Here is a 17,456-nt window from a genome sequence, read left to right on the forward strand (position 1 = left end):
TCAGGCTAGAACACTGTTGTCTCTGGTCATCATTATGTCTTACCTTCAGAACTATCTAGTCCTGTTTATGTTAAAATGTATCAGGATCCATTTATGTTGTTAGTGCTGAGAGTTCATGAGCTTCTTCAGTGGTGGTGGTGGGGGAGTGCCCCATGAGACAATAAGCTTACAGACAATTGAAGGTTGACACTATTTAAGTCACATACAGTATAAAGGATGGCTCCTTTGTCTGCATATGTGTGTACAAATAACTGTCTTCCTGTAGGTATTGGAGGCTCAAGAATGTGAACGAATAAACTTCTTCCGGAATGCACTGTGGGTACATGTGAATCAGCTGTCACAACAATGTGTCAAAAGTGATGATGTAAGTCAGAGGTTCTACGGAGGACTGTGGCTCTGTGTACTGGGTTCTTTAGATGGAAAGAACCCCAGGGACTTATTAGTTCATCCTCTCTCCCTACTCCCGTGGAGAGAGGCAAAGTGACTTGCTCAAGGCCACACATTGACTTGATACAAGGGCCCAGAAAAACATGCAACCTGCCTGACTCCTAATCCATGACTTTCTAATTAAGACATTCAGAATTAAGGCAGGAGAGCAGAGAAGGGAACCCAAAGACAGCTTAATGGATGGAAGACAGATGTCACAGCATGAATGTGAGTCCCAGAGACTGCTGCAGTCTGTAATAAGGTCAATCAGGATAGCACCAAGTATTGCAGACTGACCTGTGCCCAGGCTGACGGTCCCTGCAGGGCTGAAGATGTTCTTCACCTGTATTTCCATGGCCATTGTCTAGGATTTACTTGTGCATAGTCATTTCAGGTCCCCAGATCTCAGAGCATCACCTCAGGTTGTCACAAACTTCTTTGCTGAGAAATAGCCATTCTTACCCTCACTTAGATGACACACTCACTTTAAAAGAATGTCTTAACACCCAGAAAACCCTTAGAATTGAATGGAAAAATTTTTCTTCAAGGTAAGCAATTATATTTGTATGTGGTATTGGTGTTGTATCATGGGACTTTGTATCTAGTTTTTTGTAATATAGTTTTTTTTTTTTAAAAAAACAATTTATAGCCAAAAGATACATTTATTTCCTGGAATATTTTTTTAAAATTGAATAGCACATATTCACAAAAACCATTATATTAGTCTGGGACCTGGGAATGTTTTTTGTTTCTTTTCAAAATTGGAGTCAGCCATTCATCAAACCTCTTTTTTTGTGTGTGTGCTATAGGGGCTTGAATTCAGGGGCACTCTACTACTAAAACTACACCTCCCAGGCCTTTTTATTTAACATATGGCCTTGCTAAATGGCCCAGACTGACCTCTAACTTGTGATCCTCCTGCCTTAGCCTCCTGAGTCACTGGGATTATAGGTGTGTGATATCATGCCTGGCTCAAATCTCCTTTTCTCTTTTGATACGGGGAATTAGAATCCAGGGGCTCTTAACCACTGAGCCACATCGCCAGCCCTTTTTCACTTTTTATTTTGAGACAGAGGCTTGTTAAATAGCTTAGGGTCTCACTAAATTGCCGAGGCTGGCTTTGAACTTGTGATCCTCCTGCCTCAGCCTCCCAAGTCACTGGTATTATAGGTGTGGCATCCCCCCCCCCCCACAACCCCCAACCATGACTGGCTCAAACCTCCTTCTTAAAGGAGCTGTGCCACAATTATCACTGACCTGCTTTTATCTAAGGATTCATCTTCTTTTTGTTAGATGTATGAACAAGTTCGTAAAACTTTAGAAATGTGCAGCATTGAGAAGGACATCGAGTACTTTGTGAATCAACGCAAAACTGGACAGATTCCACCAGGTGAAGGGGGACAGGAGGCTGGGACGGGGAGAACTATTTAAGCCATTCTGTTAGTCTTTCCTGTCAGATGTCATTGAGAATGTAAGACACCTGCTGAGTTAGCTTACTGACTGAAATAAAGGAACTTATAAGAGAAAGGGTTTACTCTGGGTCACAGTTTTGAGGTTCCAGTCCATGGTTGGTTCGCTGGTTCCTTTTGGGCCTATGGTAAGACAACACATCATGGGGAGAGCATGTGACAGAACAAGTGGCTCTCCTCCCAGCTGGGATATGAAAAAGTGAAGAGAGACCAGGGTCCACAATCTCCTCCAAGGGCACACTCTCAATGACCTCAAGGTGTCCTCCTGGGCCCCACTTCTCCCAATAGTGCCAGGATGTGGACCAAACCTGTAATGTATGAGCCTTGGGGGGACATTCCAGATCCAGCCTTCAGCTTCTTAATGTTTCCTTCCTCCATGACTCTCCTAGCACCCATCATGTATGAGAATTTCTACTGCCCGCAGCGGAATGCCGCCCCACCAGGAAAGACCACAGGGCCTAACTTGGCAAGGTAACAACCAGCTGCCTTTTACATGAAGAAAATACTTTTAATAAATGTTTTTATCATTAATGTTCTAAAACATAGTCCATTTTTAAAGTTTATTTTTAATTGACAAACAGAAATGGGCATATTTATCATGTAAAGATATAACAGTTGGAACAGATCTATCATTGCCTCTGCATAGCGAGGTTGCTAGGTTTTTAGAAACAGCACTTTGAGCACAAGTGCTAAGTGGATTTTATTGGTCATAATTCAAGGAGGGCTATGTCATGCCTGAATGTGATCACTATTATTCCTTTATATATCTTATACTTTTCTTATAGCAGGAGTTAGCAAACTATGGCCCCTGTGAGTCAAATCTGATCTCCCTATATTTTTTTTGGATAGCAAGGATTGAACTCAGGGGCACCTGACCTCTGAGCCACATCCCCAGCCCTATTTTGTATTTTATTTAGAGACAGGGTCTCACTGAGTTGCTTAGCACCTCGCTTTTGCTGAGGCTGGCTTTGAACTTGTGACTCCTGCCTCAGCCTCCCAAGCCTCTGGTATTACATGCGTGCACCACCATGCCTGGCTGATCTGTTTTTGTAGAGTCTGTGAGTTAAGTTTTTACATTTTTAAATAGCTGAAAAAAATCAAAAGGATACTATTTCATGCATGTGAAAATCATATGAGATTCAAATTTCAGTGTTCATGTAGAGACACATTTTGGGACACAGCCACTCTTAGTGGGTTATATTTTGTTTATGTTTTTCCACTAGAGCTGAATAGAGTTGTGACAGAAACAGTAAATCATTTTCTATTGGGCCCTTAACAGGAAAATTTTGCTGCTTCTCATATTATAGATTCTGAAGGAAGAGAAACTTCTGTTTATATAAAGTCAGAAGTCTAAGCTATTGAATTTTCTGTTTAAGTTGTAGGAAACATGGGGAGTGTTTGGGAGGGATTGCATGTTCACTATCATATTTAAGAATGCCAGGCACTGTTCATAATAATTATTGTGAACTAGAAGTTTTAATCCTTACAATGAGGTAGGAGCTGTTAGTTTCTCTGTCTATGTAAGAAGATGCTGATGAACAAGGAGATCGGTACATCTTGCCCATATAGCTGGGGTTTTAATCCTGCCAGCCTAGGTTGCTAGGGGCAGAGCCTTGCATCCCTACCCACTATGCATCGGCCCCTCGGCACCTTATCTGTCTGCAGCTCAGATTTCAATAGGTTAGGGCTGCAGATCATTTGCCTCATCTGAGCTTTCTTGGCCCTTTCGTGCAAAACCAGGGCTGATAAGAGTATAATGTGCTTGTAGTATGAAGCAGGAAATTATGAAAATAACACAAACTTATGTGAAGGACTTTGGTTTTCATTTCTTACAGGAGAGGACCTCTCCCAGTTCCTAAAAGTGTACCAGGTAAGCCATCAAGAAAGGCCTTTTGAAATTCTTAGGTCAGGTTTTCTTTAAGATTGAAGAGTTAAAATTTTGAAATAAGGGGTAAGAAGGGATTAAATAGGATTGAATTCCCAAGAGGATGAACTTGTATTAGAATCTCATGGTAATACTGTTTGTCACAGAGTGAAATTTGGTAATTGGTGGTTTATTTTATAGCTTATCCAAGAGAATTTAACTACTAAAGTGACAAAAGAAACTTTTTCTTTTGAGATCTTCAAACCTGCCTTTATTGTTGTCATGATAGATGTACATGTGCACACAAACTCTTTCACTTTGACTGTATTGCTATTACTTTCAGTACAGTGGGAAAGAGAACATCATATTGTTGCAGGAAATGTAACAAAGGCTAGAAGGTTAGGAAATATTGAGAAAAGGGAAGGTTAACATCAATGACTAGGGAGACAGAGACATTACAGTATCTGATGGCTAAAAATATTGTGTAGTCCTGTGATTAAAATTCTCAAGCCTGATGATCAACCTGTTGGAGTTCTGATATAGAGGCTTTCTCTAGAGGTTCTTCCACTGTATAAAAGGGCTAACAAACAATGATAAAATTTTATTAGGGCTGAGGAAAACTAGATAGAGTGAAACATAGTTTTATTATGTGAGAATTTATAATAAATTGATATCAAAAATGAATTAAAATAGAAGCAATAATGTTTAAAATATTATAAAGGACTTTTTGTCCCTTAAGAACTGTAGAAATCTCTATTTTTTAAAAATAAAATAATTATAATTATAAACAATTATTATTTAGTAAATAGACCAACAAAAAGCCTAATGAATTACTGTGTACACTTGCAACCAAAAGAAACTTATTATAAGACAATTTTATCAGAGATTATTTCAACTTGGATCATGTGATACAATTCCCCCCTTTGGATTACACAGACATGTCATTTATGGAAGGTATACATATCTGAAAGTATGTAACTTAATATTATGTATTTTGTACACTGCTCATAATGGGATCTTTCACTGATCACACTGGTAGTCCCCTTTTTCTCTGAACTCCTAGGATTCCTCTGGGAGAACCACACATCTCAACATTTTTTTGTTAGTTTTTTTTTTCCCCCTGGATAATTACAAGATCCCTGAGGACAGGCACTTTATCTTCTCTTGAAACCCTACCTATACCTAATATAGTCCTAGGAACATAGTAGGTTCTTAAAAATCTTTTCTATTTAAAGGAAAAAAGTGTTATCTACCAGCATTCAAAAGAATGAGGGAAGAAAATAACTGTGTTTGATGACTCAGTAAAAAATGTAATAACTGATGAATATATAGTGCTGAAATCATATCTTTGAATAATATATTGATTTAATTTATTTCTTGTTTTCTTATAATTACAAGTTGATTATATGGGACTTAATTTTGTATATTTTTTGTTCTTTTTAGTTATACATGATAGTAGAGTATTATTTTGTAAATTTTTGAAGATGGCTTTACCTGCGGATACTAATATCTAGACTTGGATGAAGAAGTCATAATAGGGACTTCTAGAATGTTCTCTGGTTTATAGTCATGACAATTATAGGTTTCGTTGCCAGATACATTTTCTCCTTACAAAAAGGTAGTCACCCAAATCTTTAAGAAGAGTACCTTGGTTTGAAAAGAGTTAAGATCCATCATGAAAAAACAGAATGCTGTTTTATGTTCTGTCCTCTGTAGATGACCCTGATTATTCTTTGGTTGATGACTACAGTTTGCTCTATCAATAACATAAAGGTAAGAACTTTTAATTTTCACATAGTCAAGTTGCACTGGGATTGGTGATTGTGTTTCTGAAGCCTTTGAATCCTCTTTATGACACCACCACAAACAAACCAGGCCTTGTGACGGGCCAGCACACTGGTGGGTGTGGTGTCATTTCAGCTTGACCTCTTTGGATCCTACAAACAGAAGCTGACTGGAAGCACTCCTTGTGTATTTGAACAGGATATTTCCCCTTAATTAATTATCCTATGATTCTTTCTGCTCTGGTTAAAGTCTTTCATAGCTATTACACAACTACATTTAGGCGTGCTCATGAACAACACACGCATAGCCCTCCCTGTTTAAGTCATTTAGCTTTTAGTGTCTTCTCCTTCCCTCTAAAAGGGGGGAAAAGTCAAGTAAAGAGAAGTCACTGAAAATGATGTAAATATCGTTATACTTATTACATACACTCTGGAGTCACAGAGGCCATCCCCCTCCAGAATGTCACTGCTCTGAATCCGCAAGCCACAAGGATTCTTGGAAGAGCACTAGAAAGTCAGCTGTCTCATAGTGGCTGGTTCTCCTTGGCACTCAGATGCTTTGAACAAGCCCCCAATGAAAAGCAGTCTTCACAAATGTAAAAATAAAAAATAAAAAGGGTTGGACATATAGCTCAGTGTTAGAGCATTTCTGGGTTCAACCTCAGGACTGCAAACAAACAAGAAAACAAAAAATTCAATGAAACTCCTCATAAAGTTTTTTTGTTTTTATTTTTGCTTTGGTACTGGGGATTGAACTCAGGGGCACTTGACTGCTGAGCCATATTCCCAGTCCTATTTTGTATTTTATTTAGAGACAGGGTCTCATTGAGTTGCTTAGTGCCTCACTTTTGCTGAGGTTGGCTTTGAACTCACTGTCCTCCTGCTTCAGCCTCCCAACCTGCTGGGATTATAGGCATGTAGCACTGTGTCTGTCATAAAGCTTTTTTTTTTTTTTTTTTTTTTTAACCCAAATGGGCTTAGCTGGGCTACAACCCTATAGGCATTTAGAAGCCAAGAAAAAGTCTGAAAGGCTATATACTTGAACAGGTAGTAGTTTTCCTTTTTGTTTATTCTGTTTTCTAATTTAGCTACAAGAAGAATGTATTACTTCTTTGGTGAAAGACTGTTTTTAAGGGTTGGTCTATTTGCATTTTCTTGATCTTGTTTTTTCTTGGGAATCACAAGAAGTAGGTCAGTGAGACACAGGAAATCATAGAAGAACTGGACCAGCCTCCCACCTCCCCTCACTGGCCTGGTATTAGTAATATTTACTGTCAGTTATGAAACAAAACAGGTTGTTTTGTTTGTGGTACTGGGAATTGAACCCAGAGCCTTACACATATTAGGCAAGCACTCTACCACTGAGCTACATTCCTGGCTCTTAAATTTTTTTTTTTTATGTTTTGGGGGTACCAGGATTGAACTCAGGGCTACTCAGCTACTGAGCCACATCCCCAGCCCTATTTTGTATTTTATTTAGAGAGAGGATCTCACTGAGTTGTTTAGTGCCTCACTTTTGCTGGGGCTGGCTTTGAACTCGTTATCCTCCTGTTTCAGCCTCCCGAGCCTCTGGGATTACAAGCATGTGCTATGGCTATTTTTAAATTTTGAGACAGGTTCTTACTAAGAGGCTCAGACTGGCTTTGAACTTGTGGTCCTCCTGCTTAAGTCTCCTGGGTAGCTGGGATTACAGGTGTGCACCCCATCTGACACAAAACAGGATTTAACAGTGCTCTCAAGGATTTCCTACTGTCTTCTATCCACTGAAAAGTGCTTGCAAGTTAGCATATCATTCTTTGCTTCAGTCCTCTAATAATACCTACTTTGTGACTTATAGTCACTTTACTACATAGTACAGAAGCTAAATTGTCTTAATTAAATAGGAATAATTAACTAGTATCTGTTTATATTTAAATACATGTTCTTGCTTAAGAAATGTATTTCATATTTAAGCAACTTGGCTGTAAAAGGTATGGAAATTGGAGAATAAAATACTCCATTCTCTAACTAGATATATCTTTCTGGTCTACAAATAAACTGTATTCTTTACAACCCATCATCATTGCTTTTTTCTTTCATAAGCTTCCCTTTTTCTCACCAAGAGGTGCAAAGCCCTGATTAGAGACAGAGCAAGAACACGATAAATCAATCAACGACTTGGAATTCAGAGGGGAAACCTGTTCCATTTAACACTGCAGATGATGGCTATGGGGCAGGGCATTGGCAGTTCCAAGAGTTTCTTTTTATTTATTTATTTATTTATTTTATTTTTTTGTTTTTAGTTGTTGATGGACCTTTATTTGGTTCATTTATTTATATGCAGTGCTGGGAATGGAACTCCAGTGCCTCACACATGCAAGTCAAGTGCTCTATCACTGAGCCACAACCCCAGCCCTCTTTTTATTTTTTTAATCTTTCTTTTCTGCCCTTACCTGTTTGGGTAAAGCTTATATTCTAGTAGAATATAATAGCATTGACCCCAAACTCTAGCTCCCCAGAGTCCAAGAATCTGATGTATGAGTGCAAGATGCTTGTGCCGTCACATTTACTTGAGTTCTCTCTCTTTCAAGTAATATAATTTTAATGTTTGCACCAGCTCAATGGATAGAGGCTCGATATCTACCTGTGTAATTGACCAAATTACAGAGAATCTTAAAGAAGTGAGCCTGGTTTAGTTAATAATCCAGTTAAGCAATTTATGAAACTTATTACAATACTTCGAATAGTTTTGAGTGAAACTTTGGAATGGAAATTTAAACAGAAAGATTTTGAAATTTGTGATTTGTTCTGTGGTTGTTGATTTTAGCTGCTATTCCTGTTTCTCTCTCTCTCTCTCTCTCTCTCTCTCTCTCTCTCTCTCCTGTGTGTGTGTGTGTGTGTGTGTGTGTATGTGTATGTGTGTGTGTATTTTAAGCTGCTATTCCTGATTTTAATTCTAACATGTTTAGGTAAAGACATTATAATTTTTGAATTTAAAAAAATGCATATAAAATATAAATACTTGTGTTATCTACCATAAAGCATTTCCATTATCATCACCTTTCATTGTTCATTGCATGGAGGTTCCATTCCTCACCATTTCTTTTCCTTGACTAAGCAACACTTACTCTGGTTGATACACCCTGAAGGTGATGCGAATAGGTCATTCAAGTGAGGTTTCTTTGTAATTTTCTTTCAGAAGAGGAAGCTTTCTCCAGCTAGTGCTTCTGTGGCATGAAAAGAGGCACCCAGAGCAGCAGAATCTAGAGCTTTGTCAATCATGAAGACTTTGAAGTGAACCCTTGTTGCAATTCTTGAATATTTAAAATTTACAGTAGACATCAACTCAAGTTAGTAAAGTGCTACAGTTTTTTTTTTTTTGACAAAGTTTACAAATTGCCCCAGACTGATAAATAATTCTTTCCCACTCACTCACTGAAGTTGCAAAAGTACTGTTTGCTGTTTGGGATTTGTATTTAAATATAAACTTTTTTCTGTTTGGGAACTGTTTCCTGTTAGTGCTCCGTAGGGCAGAGGGGGCTGCAGTGAGACTGAGCTGTCAATTGCAGAAGACGCACCTTTGGCTTTGGGCTTTGGCTTTTGCTCTGTATCCTGAGCCACAGAGCAGCGTGGCTTTGGAATCTCACAGTAACACACTCTCATGGTTCAAGATTTAAAGTTACCCTCCTTTTTGGCTGGAAGACTTAGAAGCCACATTCTCATTTTACAGATGAAGAAACAAGGCTCAGAAGTGTGAAATCAGTTTCCTTACAGTTCTGCCAGATGATGAGAGATGGAACTGGACCCAGTGCGCAAGCTCATTCCACATCACTCATACTAACTCTTCATGAAGCTGTGATGCTCAGGCTAAAATTAAAATTAAAAATGCCAAATAGTTTTGCCAGCATCTTTTTTCAATTGGGAAAATTACTAGGACTTAAATGTTAAATTTTAAAAAAATATATGAATCACCATGTGTACTAAACTACAGAGCAGCATATTTAACATTATCTGAGAAGCTGTAGATTGTAAATTATGCCACTATTTCATGTACCACTCTGAAGGTGGGGTAGTGAAGGTGCCAATAGGTTTGTGACAGCCTGTTGACAGTCAAACCCATTTGAATTTGAGACAGTAAATTGTGACCCAAAAAAAGTTCCTAGAGTCAATGACATATGGCATTTAGATTATCTTCAATTCTGGGTCTTTACAATCTTTTGAAAAGTTGCTAGACCCTGGAATCTTTCAAGAGTCAGTCTAACCCTTTTACAAATATTTGGCTCTTCCTCTGTCACCCATAAGCTATGGGGTGTTATGTACCTTTCATACAACTTTTGAGCAATGAGAAAATGGTGCATTTTAGTTAAAAGGAAAACAGCACTATTGCTTGTATGTTGTAAAGGTCACTACAAGGAGCAAATATTTATCTCTCCTGCCCTGTGCAATAACTTTCCTAGAACTATAGAAAAAAAATGACTAAAAGAAGATTAATTATTTCCCCCTTTTAATATAAGGTGCTTCTGTGACAGCTTCTTATCATAGAAGGAAACTTGCATCAGTTGAATATCCTTTTGAGAAATTCATGGGTTGCAAAGGACCATTGACTTCCCCAAACTGAAACAGGCTCAGGAAATTTGCCTTTGCATTCAGATCTGTTTTTAACTTTATTATTTATTGTTGGCTCCTCAGGGATTTCACTTTTCTATCAGTGTAATTGATGTAAAAGTGTTTTATGAATAGAAAAATGATAATTTTATTGCTCTTTAAGTTTATTTGAAGTAAAATAAAGGTTCTTGGTGATTTGGAATTTCTTTTGCATTTTTGTGTTAAAGACATCTCTCTTCCAAGCTCTATTTGACCCCTTGTCCCGTTGGTAGCTGTTAGACAACAGTGCTGGCTAGGAAGGCTAAGTGGAGATGGTGCCATCTATCAGTGTCCTTCCTGTGTCAAGAACAATGTCTCTTCCTCTAAGAGGCACTGACCCTGTCTCTAGATTAGGTTGAGTCTCACTATTGATTTCCCCTCTTTCCTTATTATTACATGATTTGCTCTTGAAAATAATTATTCCAGGTTTGTCTTTCCCCTTGACTATAACTCCATGAGAGCAGGACCCTGGTCTGTCCTTTTCCCTGCTATATCTCCAGTGCTTGACACATAGTGATAAATGTGTTAGAATTAGTGACCTATAATAAAACATAGCTGGAGGTCGGGGTGTGGCTCAATGGTAGAGCATGTGCCTAGCATTCAGGAGTTGTAAGTTCCACTATCGCACTGCAAAAGCAGAAATAAACACAGAAACAACCCATTTGAAAAAGAAGTAAGGAATATAAAGGAAATGAATCTAGACAAAAAAGTATGCATTACATCTAGTAAATATGAGCTGCTCTGTAGATTGTTGACACATACTTCTGGTTCTTCTAGAAGCAGACTCCAAAATAAAGGGTTGAATACAAGTGCTTTTTCAATATGGGTTGGGGGGAGGTCATTTGGCCCACTGAGGCTGGAGTTCCTCCAAAACTTCTACCAAGAAGTTCCCACAGGTAGTGTCCCAAATTGTCCCCAGCTGGGGCCTTTTGGGATTCCAAAGAAAGAAGCACTAAATACCAGGTGATCACTCTGAAGCTTTTACTGGGGGAACTTACTTACAGGCAGCTGCAGCACCTTGGATGTTCTACCTAGGTATGGCCTCATCGGGGGGGTCAGGGTATAGTGTTTATATTTAGGTTTTAGGAATTCTGGCTTAGGCCAGGGTCCATTTCTTGCACTGTTTTGGTATAGAACAGAGAAAGAAAATAGGGAGAAATGGAGGACCCTACCAGGGTGGTCCCAGAGGTAGAGAAGTGAGACAGGGAAGTGGGGAGGAAGGCAAAAAAGCGTGCATTGCAGAGCAAGCTACACAGTGGGCAACTGGGGCCTAATCCTGCGGGAACTCCCACCAGTCGCTGATGAGGGCTTCCAGGAGGCACTACTTTCCTGGCCCTTCTGGGATGCCTGTAATGATGGCAGAGTAGTTTTCAGCTGAGGGAGTTCTCAGGCAGGGACACATTCACTGAAATTGGGTTGGTGCTTAAGGGAATGGTAAATACTGAGGGGTTATAGATGGGACAGTGACAGTGTCTGGCCCCTATGTGTCTTAGATCCATCTGTGGTTCATTAATTTGACTCTATCCTGTTATCATTTCTTCAAATCCCAACTTCCAAACTCTCTCTCTCTCTCTCTTTCTCTCTCTCTCTCTCTCTCTCTCTCTCACACACACACACACACACACACACACACACACACGGAAATTTAGTAGGATAACGTAGTCTCCCTGGTCCTAAATCCATAATTGATATGAAGGGTGGCCATCTGCCATCTACAAGACAAGGAGGGACATCGGACACAGTTTTAGTGGAACTTTTTCCATGTCTTCTGGCAAATATATCCCCTACCAACTTTATGGTCCAGTAGAACCTGAAATTGAAGGGATAGGAAGCATAAATTCCCCTGGTGGGTCAGTAGGAGCTATGGTGACAGAGACCACTTTAATCCCTTGGTTCCTAGACCTCTGTTTTCTACTTATTGTAATTATGATCCATATTCAGATTTATCTATTGGAATATTGTGGCCATATAAGCATCATAATGCCTCATCTGGGCCAGTACCCTAACCCTCCAAGGTATCATTCTTAAGCTGCTGCACCTTTAAGAGGCCATCCCAACATTCTAACAGGACACAGCTCCAAGACAACGTGTATAGAGCAAGACAAAGTCCTATTATCATACTACCTTCACTGCAAAAGATCTCTTGGTTTAAGGCAGGCATGCTGAATGGGGCATGATGGTTCCCAAGGTGGTCAAAATTGTTTTTTCTGGAAATATTATTTTGGCTCAGTGTTTCAGAGGTTTCAATCCACAGTTAGCAGTTTCCATTGCTTTGGGCCTGAGATGGGGCAGAATATCAGGGTGGATATGTGTCCCCAAGGAAAGCTTCTCAGCTCATGGCAGTCAGGAAGGAGAGAGAGAGAGAGAGAGAGAGAGAGAGAGAGAGAGAAACAGAAAGGGACAAGTTACAGTCCCCAAGGGCACACCCCCAGTGACCCACTTCCTCGACAAGGCCCTACCACCTTCAGTTTACACCACCTCCCATAGTCCATTCAAATTATTTATCCATCAATGGGTTGATCCATTGGTGAGGTCAGAGTCCTCATGATCAAATCACTTTCCCCAATTCCCATGTCTGAACATCCCTGCTTTGGTGACCAAGACTTCAACACATGAGAATTTAGGGAACATTTCAGATCCAAACCATAAGAATGGACAAAATGGATTTTACTCTTTTGAGGCCTAAAGAAGATATACATGCAGTACAAAAAACAAATACAGCGTGGCTGTTGTATTAAAAAAAATCAAGGGAGAGAAATGAATTACAGTAGATGGGGTAGAGAGAGAAGATGGGAGGGGAGGGGAGGGAGGATAGTAGAGGACAGGAAAGATAGCAGAATACAACAGTCACTAGTATGGCAATATGTAAAAATGTGGATGTGTAACCGATGTGATTCTGCAATCTGTATACAGGGTAAAAATGGGAGTTCATAACCCACTTGAATCAAATGTATGAAATATGATATGTCAAGAGCTTTGTAATGTTTTGAACAACCAATAAAAAAAAAAAACAACATTTCTCAGGGATGGCAATTAGGAAAAAACATGTCTAAAAGGCCCTTTAGGAGAGTGATAATGAAAAACAATTTGAGAAGCTCTGGTCTAAAGTTAGTTTTTTAAATGTTTATTTTTTAGTTGTAGTTGGACACAATATCTTTTATTTATTTATATGTGGTGCTGGGGATCGAACCCAGGGTCTCACACATGCTAGGTGAGCACTCTACCACTGAGCCACAACCCCAGCCCCTAAAGTTATGTTTTGTGGAACTCCATAATGATATATCAGACACTCTCTAAGCCCTTGGACCGTGGTGCTGGTCCAGACACAATACAGGCCAAGAGGGCAAATCCATTCTTGGAATTAATCCCAATAGAGAGGAATTTCTGCCCCTTACAGGGCAAAAGGGATTTGATGGAATCAGTTCACCACCAAGTGGCTGGTTTGTCTCCTTGAAGGATAGTAATGCATTTAGGGTTCAGGCTTAACCATTGGGCTAATTGGTTAGATAATCATCAGTAGGCAATAGATCAGAGTGGGTCAGCGGAGGGTCCCTGAATAGTTTCCATTTCTCCCAACATGGCTATCTGTTCATGAACTCACTGAGAAAGCATTGGAGTAGCCAAGGACAGAGTCCAGCTCACTTTCTGGGATGTGGCATCCTATCCCCCTCCCCCGCCTCATTGTTCTGCTCCTCCTCTGTGATGGATATTCTCGTTAGTGTTGATAAGACAAAGGTTTGTACATTTTCTTGCCCATTCCCACGGGCCTACCCTTACTCTTCTTCCCTAGACCTCTTTGTCTTTTTATAAGCTTCTTTCCTGATCAATCAGTCATGTGCTACTGCCCATGAGTCAATGTATTTACCTTGGGCCACATCTCCCTTCACAGTAAGTTCATGACTGGCTGGATTGCATGATGCACTACTTCTTGGGAGTGCTTGTCTTCTCTGTTTTTTGCAGTCACTTCTGAGTGGGGCTGTAGTGTGGCAGCCATCCTTGCAAAGACCAACAATAGCACGCACAACTGACCTGTTGCTGAGTTTTTTCTTCCTTACCAATTGGGTTGAAGGAAATTTATAAAGGCTATAAGTATGAGCTGTAGGAGAGACCCAGGTGCAACAGAGAACTGATAGGCCTACATTACCTGTTGGATACCATGCCTGGGCTTTCTGGATTCACTTTGGCCTGAATGCACTGTGCACCATATCCATTGCAGGATGGATTTCTGATGTGTCCACCTTGTCTATGACTCAGGGGATATGAAGAAAGCTGAAGTAATTTAGAAGTAACATTTTTTTTGCATATTCATATTTCCTTTATAATTTTGCAAAATCTCTCTCTCTCTCTCTCTCTCTCTCTGTATCAAAGATTGAACTCAGGAGCACTCAAACATTGAGTCACATCCCCAGCCCAATTTTCCAATTTTTGTATTTTATTATACACAGGGCCTCACTTAGAGCCTTGCCTTTGCTGAGGCTAGCTTTGAACTCGAGACCCTCCTGTCTCAGCCTCCTAAACTGCTGGAATTATAGGCGTGTGCCACTGCACCGGACCCAAAATGCATCTCTTTATTTGCACATTTTTGTGACAGTAAGGATTGAACCCAGGAACATTCTATTATTGAGCTACATCCCCAAGCCTTTTAATTTTATTTTTTATTTTAAGACAGTGTCTCACAAAATTGACTAAGTTGCCCAGACTGGTCTTAAATTTGCCATCTTGTGGTTCAGCCTCCTAAGTAGCTGGGAGTACAGGTATGTGCTACCATTCTTGGCTTTTTGCATCTCTTTAAATGCCACATTAGCAGCTTTCTGGTGTCCCCACTATTCTCTGAGTGACCCGAGCTTATGATTTTCTTTAGCCCGAAACAGCAATTGATAACCAACCTATTCTATTATCATTTGCCTCCATACCTTTAAAAGACATTGATGTTGGGTGAATTCATGCACCTGACTTATACCCCAAGCCCCACAGGGGAGGCCAGAGTTATTATGATGCTGCAGCACATATGTGATCATATTCTACTGCCAGTGACATGCTTGTCATTTGACCAGGTGGGAATAATTGCAGAATCCTGACACTACTTCTGAGTACCATTTATGATACCAGCCATCTTACTCTGAGGTCCCCCAGAAAGAGGGACTGAGAAAAGGATTTGAGATCAAGTAGTGTACTGAGGAGGTGAACTTAGAAAACATCAATCGTGGAATGGGAAGTGAGAAAGGGAATAAAAGGAAGTAAATAGAGTATGCTATCAGTCAAGTTGTTGATGTGGGAAACTGGGGCTTAATTCCCCTGGAGGACTCTGGGAAACAGCATATACTATCTGAGAACTAGTTCAGCCAAGGAAGGGGTGAGGGAACTGGGTGTTAGTATTAGTTTGCTAGAACTGTTGTATAAATTGAGTGGCTTAAATAACAGTTTTGGAAGCTGGAAGTCCTCCAAAGATAAGGTGTGGACAAGACTGGTTTGTTCTGAGGACTGAGGGAGAATCTGTTTCAGATCTCTCTCCTCGCATTGCAGTTGGCCATCTTTTTCTCTGTCTTCCTGATGTCTTCCTTCTATAGGTCTCTGTGTCCAAATTGTCATTCTTTGTAAGGGCCACAATTGTATCAGATCAGAAGCCTCCCTTATGATCTCATTTTAACTTGATTTCTCCTGTAAAGACCCAATCTCCAAATAAGGTCACATTCTGAGATACCAGGGGTTTAGGAATTTGGGGAGGGGACAACTCAATCTGTAACTGAATTTGTATGCCAACTTCCACATGTTTTACTGGCTGAGGGTTGCCTCAGTTTGTATTATTTCTCTGACACTTCTATACCAGTGGTCAAAGGGAGCTCGAGACAAAGAGATGCCAGTTATTGGGATTTGGGGCTGCACACTCAGAAATGTAAATGTCACAGAATGCGAGTGGGGGCCTTAAAAGTGTCAGATGCTTTGGGGATGCAAATGTCTATTTCTTTGACTTTTCAACTTTCTTGTTCTTTTAGCAGAGAAGATTATGAGGACAATAACAGAATAAAGGACAAATATTTTTATGCTCTCCTGTTTATAGAAACAAAATTCTGTTAATGGAAGAGACCCTATCTAAGGAAGACACTCTGCTAACAAAATGTAGGCTGGCCCTTTTTGGTATTTGCTTGTCCCACAAGTGTATTGTCTCAAGACACTGAAATAACTTAGAAGTTGCATGAGGGATTCTCAGTTTTGAAAAAATGTATTTAGTAATCAAGAATGATGAAATATTGTCTTTTACAGAATGCTGTAAAGGAAGTAATTGATTATTGTAGACTAAATGACTTCTCGGAAATCATGTTAGATGTTGCATCAATGAGAGATGGCCACCAGATGGCCACCAGAGACCATGCAATGGATTTTGTAAGCAAGCATAAGAAAGAGCAACCCAGGGCTCCTTTGTGAGTCTGGCAGCTTTCTCCGAATTAGTTATAACAAATGACAAGTACTGGTCCAGATTGCGACATAGTCACATTAATTTTTGTAATGCTATAATATGAGAAATAGTCTTTTTATGAAAGACTAGTTCTCGTTTTTAATTGTTCAGGGTTTTTGGTCATGAGATTAAATAGTATTTCAAATTTTCAAAGTTGCAGTGAAAATTAACACAACCTGTTAGAGAAAAATTTGACATATATTTATCAAAATTGAAACAAGAATAAGCCTCTGAAAACATTTTCACATCTAAGAATCTATCTTATTGAAATACATATTCATAGGGCTGGGGCTGTAGCTCAGTGGCAGAGCGCTTGCCTAGCATATGTAAGGCACTTGGGTTTGATCCTTAGCACCACATAAAAATAATAAAAACAAATAAAATAAAGGCATTCTTTCCATCTACAACTACAAAAAATTTGAAAAAAATACAGATGTATAGACATATATAAGAATGGTCACTTTTATAAGCATTTTTTAATTTGTTATAAGCATGTTTTTAATAGAGAAAAAATTGCAAGCAGTTTAATGTCCATCAGAAGTCTATTTAAATAAAAATTAACTAAGGGAAAAATGAAGTAGAATTTTCTGTTTCTGCAAAAAAAAGGATATCCAAGATTTATTAATTAAAAGGTCACAGATGGGGCTGGGGATGTGGCTCAAGTGGTAATGTGCTTGCCTGGCAGGTGTGGGGCGCTGGGTTTGATCCACAGCACCACATACAAATAAAATAAAGATGTTGTGTCCACCGAAAACTAAATAATAAATATTAAAAAATTTTCTCTCTCTCTTAAAAAAAAAGGTCACAGATGATATATACATAGACGTTGAGTATTT

At 39.4% G+C, this 17,456-nt stretch overlaps 1 protein-coding gene across 1 annotated transcript in view; it reads left to right on the forward strand.

Moving 5' to 3' along the window:
• Window positions 1-10,329, forward strand: part of Pstpip2 (proline-serine-threonine phosphatase interacting protein 2) — a 66,994-nt gene extending 56,665 nt beyond the window's left edge. Inside the window, exons 10-15 of the mRNA XM_076836713.2 lie at window positions 266-364; window positions 1,720-1,816; window positions 2,285-2,366; window positions 3,731-3,765; window positions 5,476-5,532; window positions 8,722-10,329. Coding sequence (XP_076692828.1) covers window positions 266-364; window positions 1,720-1,816; window positions 2,285-2,366; window positions 3,731-3,765; window positions 5,476-5,525 — 363 coding nt within the window. The 3' untranslated portion in view covers window positions 5,526-5,532; window positions 8,722-10,329. The remainder of the gene's footprint in view (window positions 1-265; window positions 365-1,719; window positions 1,817-2,284; window positions 2,367-3,730; window positions 3,766-5,475; window positions 5,533-8,721) is intronic.
• The last annotated feature ends 7,127 nt before the right edge of the window (window positions 10,330-17,456 follow it).

Source organism: Callospermophilus lateralis, chromosome 17, assembly GCF_048772815.1.
Source record: "Callospermophilus lateralis isolate mCalLat2 chromosome 17, mCalLat2.hap1, whole genome shotgun sequence".
In the NCBI taxonomy this organism is placed as follows: domain Eukaryota; kingdom Metazoa; phylum Chordata; class Mammalia; order Rodentia; family Sciuridae; genus Callospermophilus; species Callospermophilus lateralis.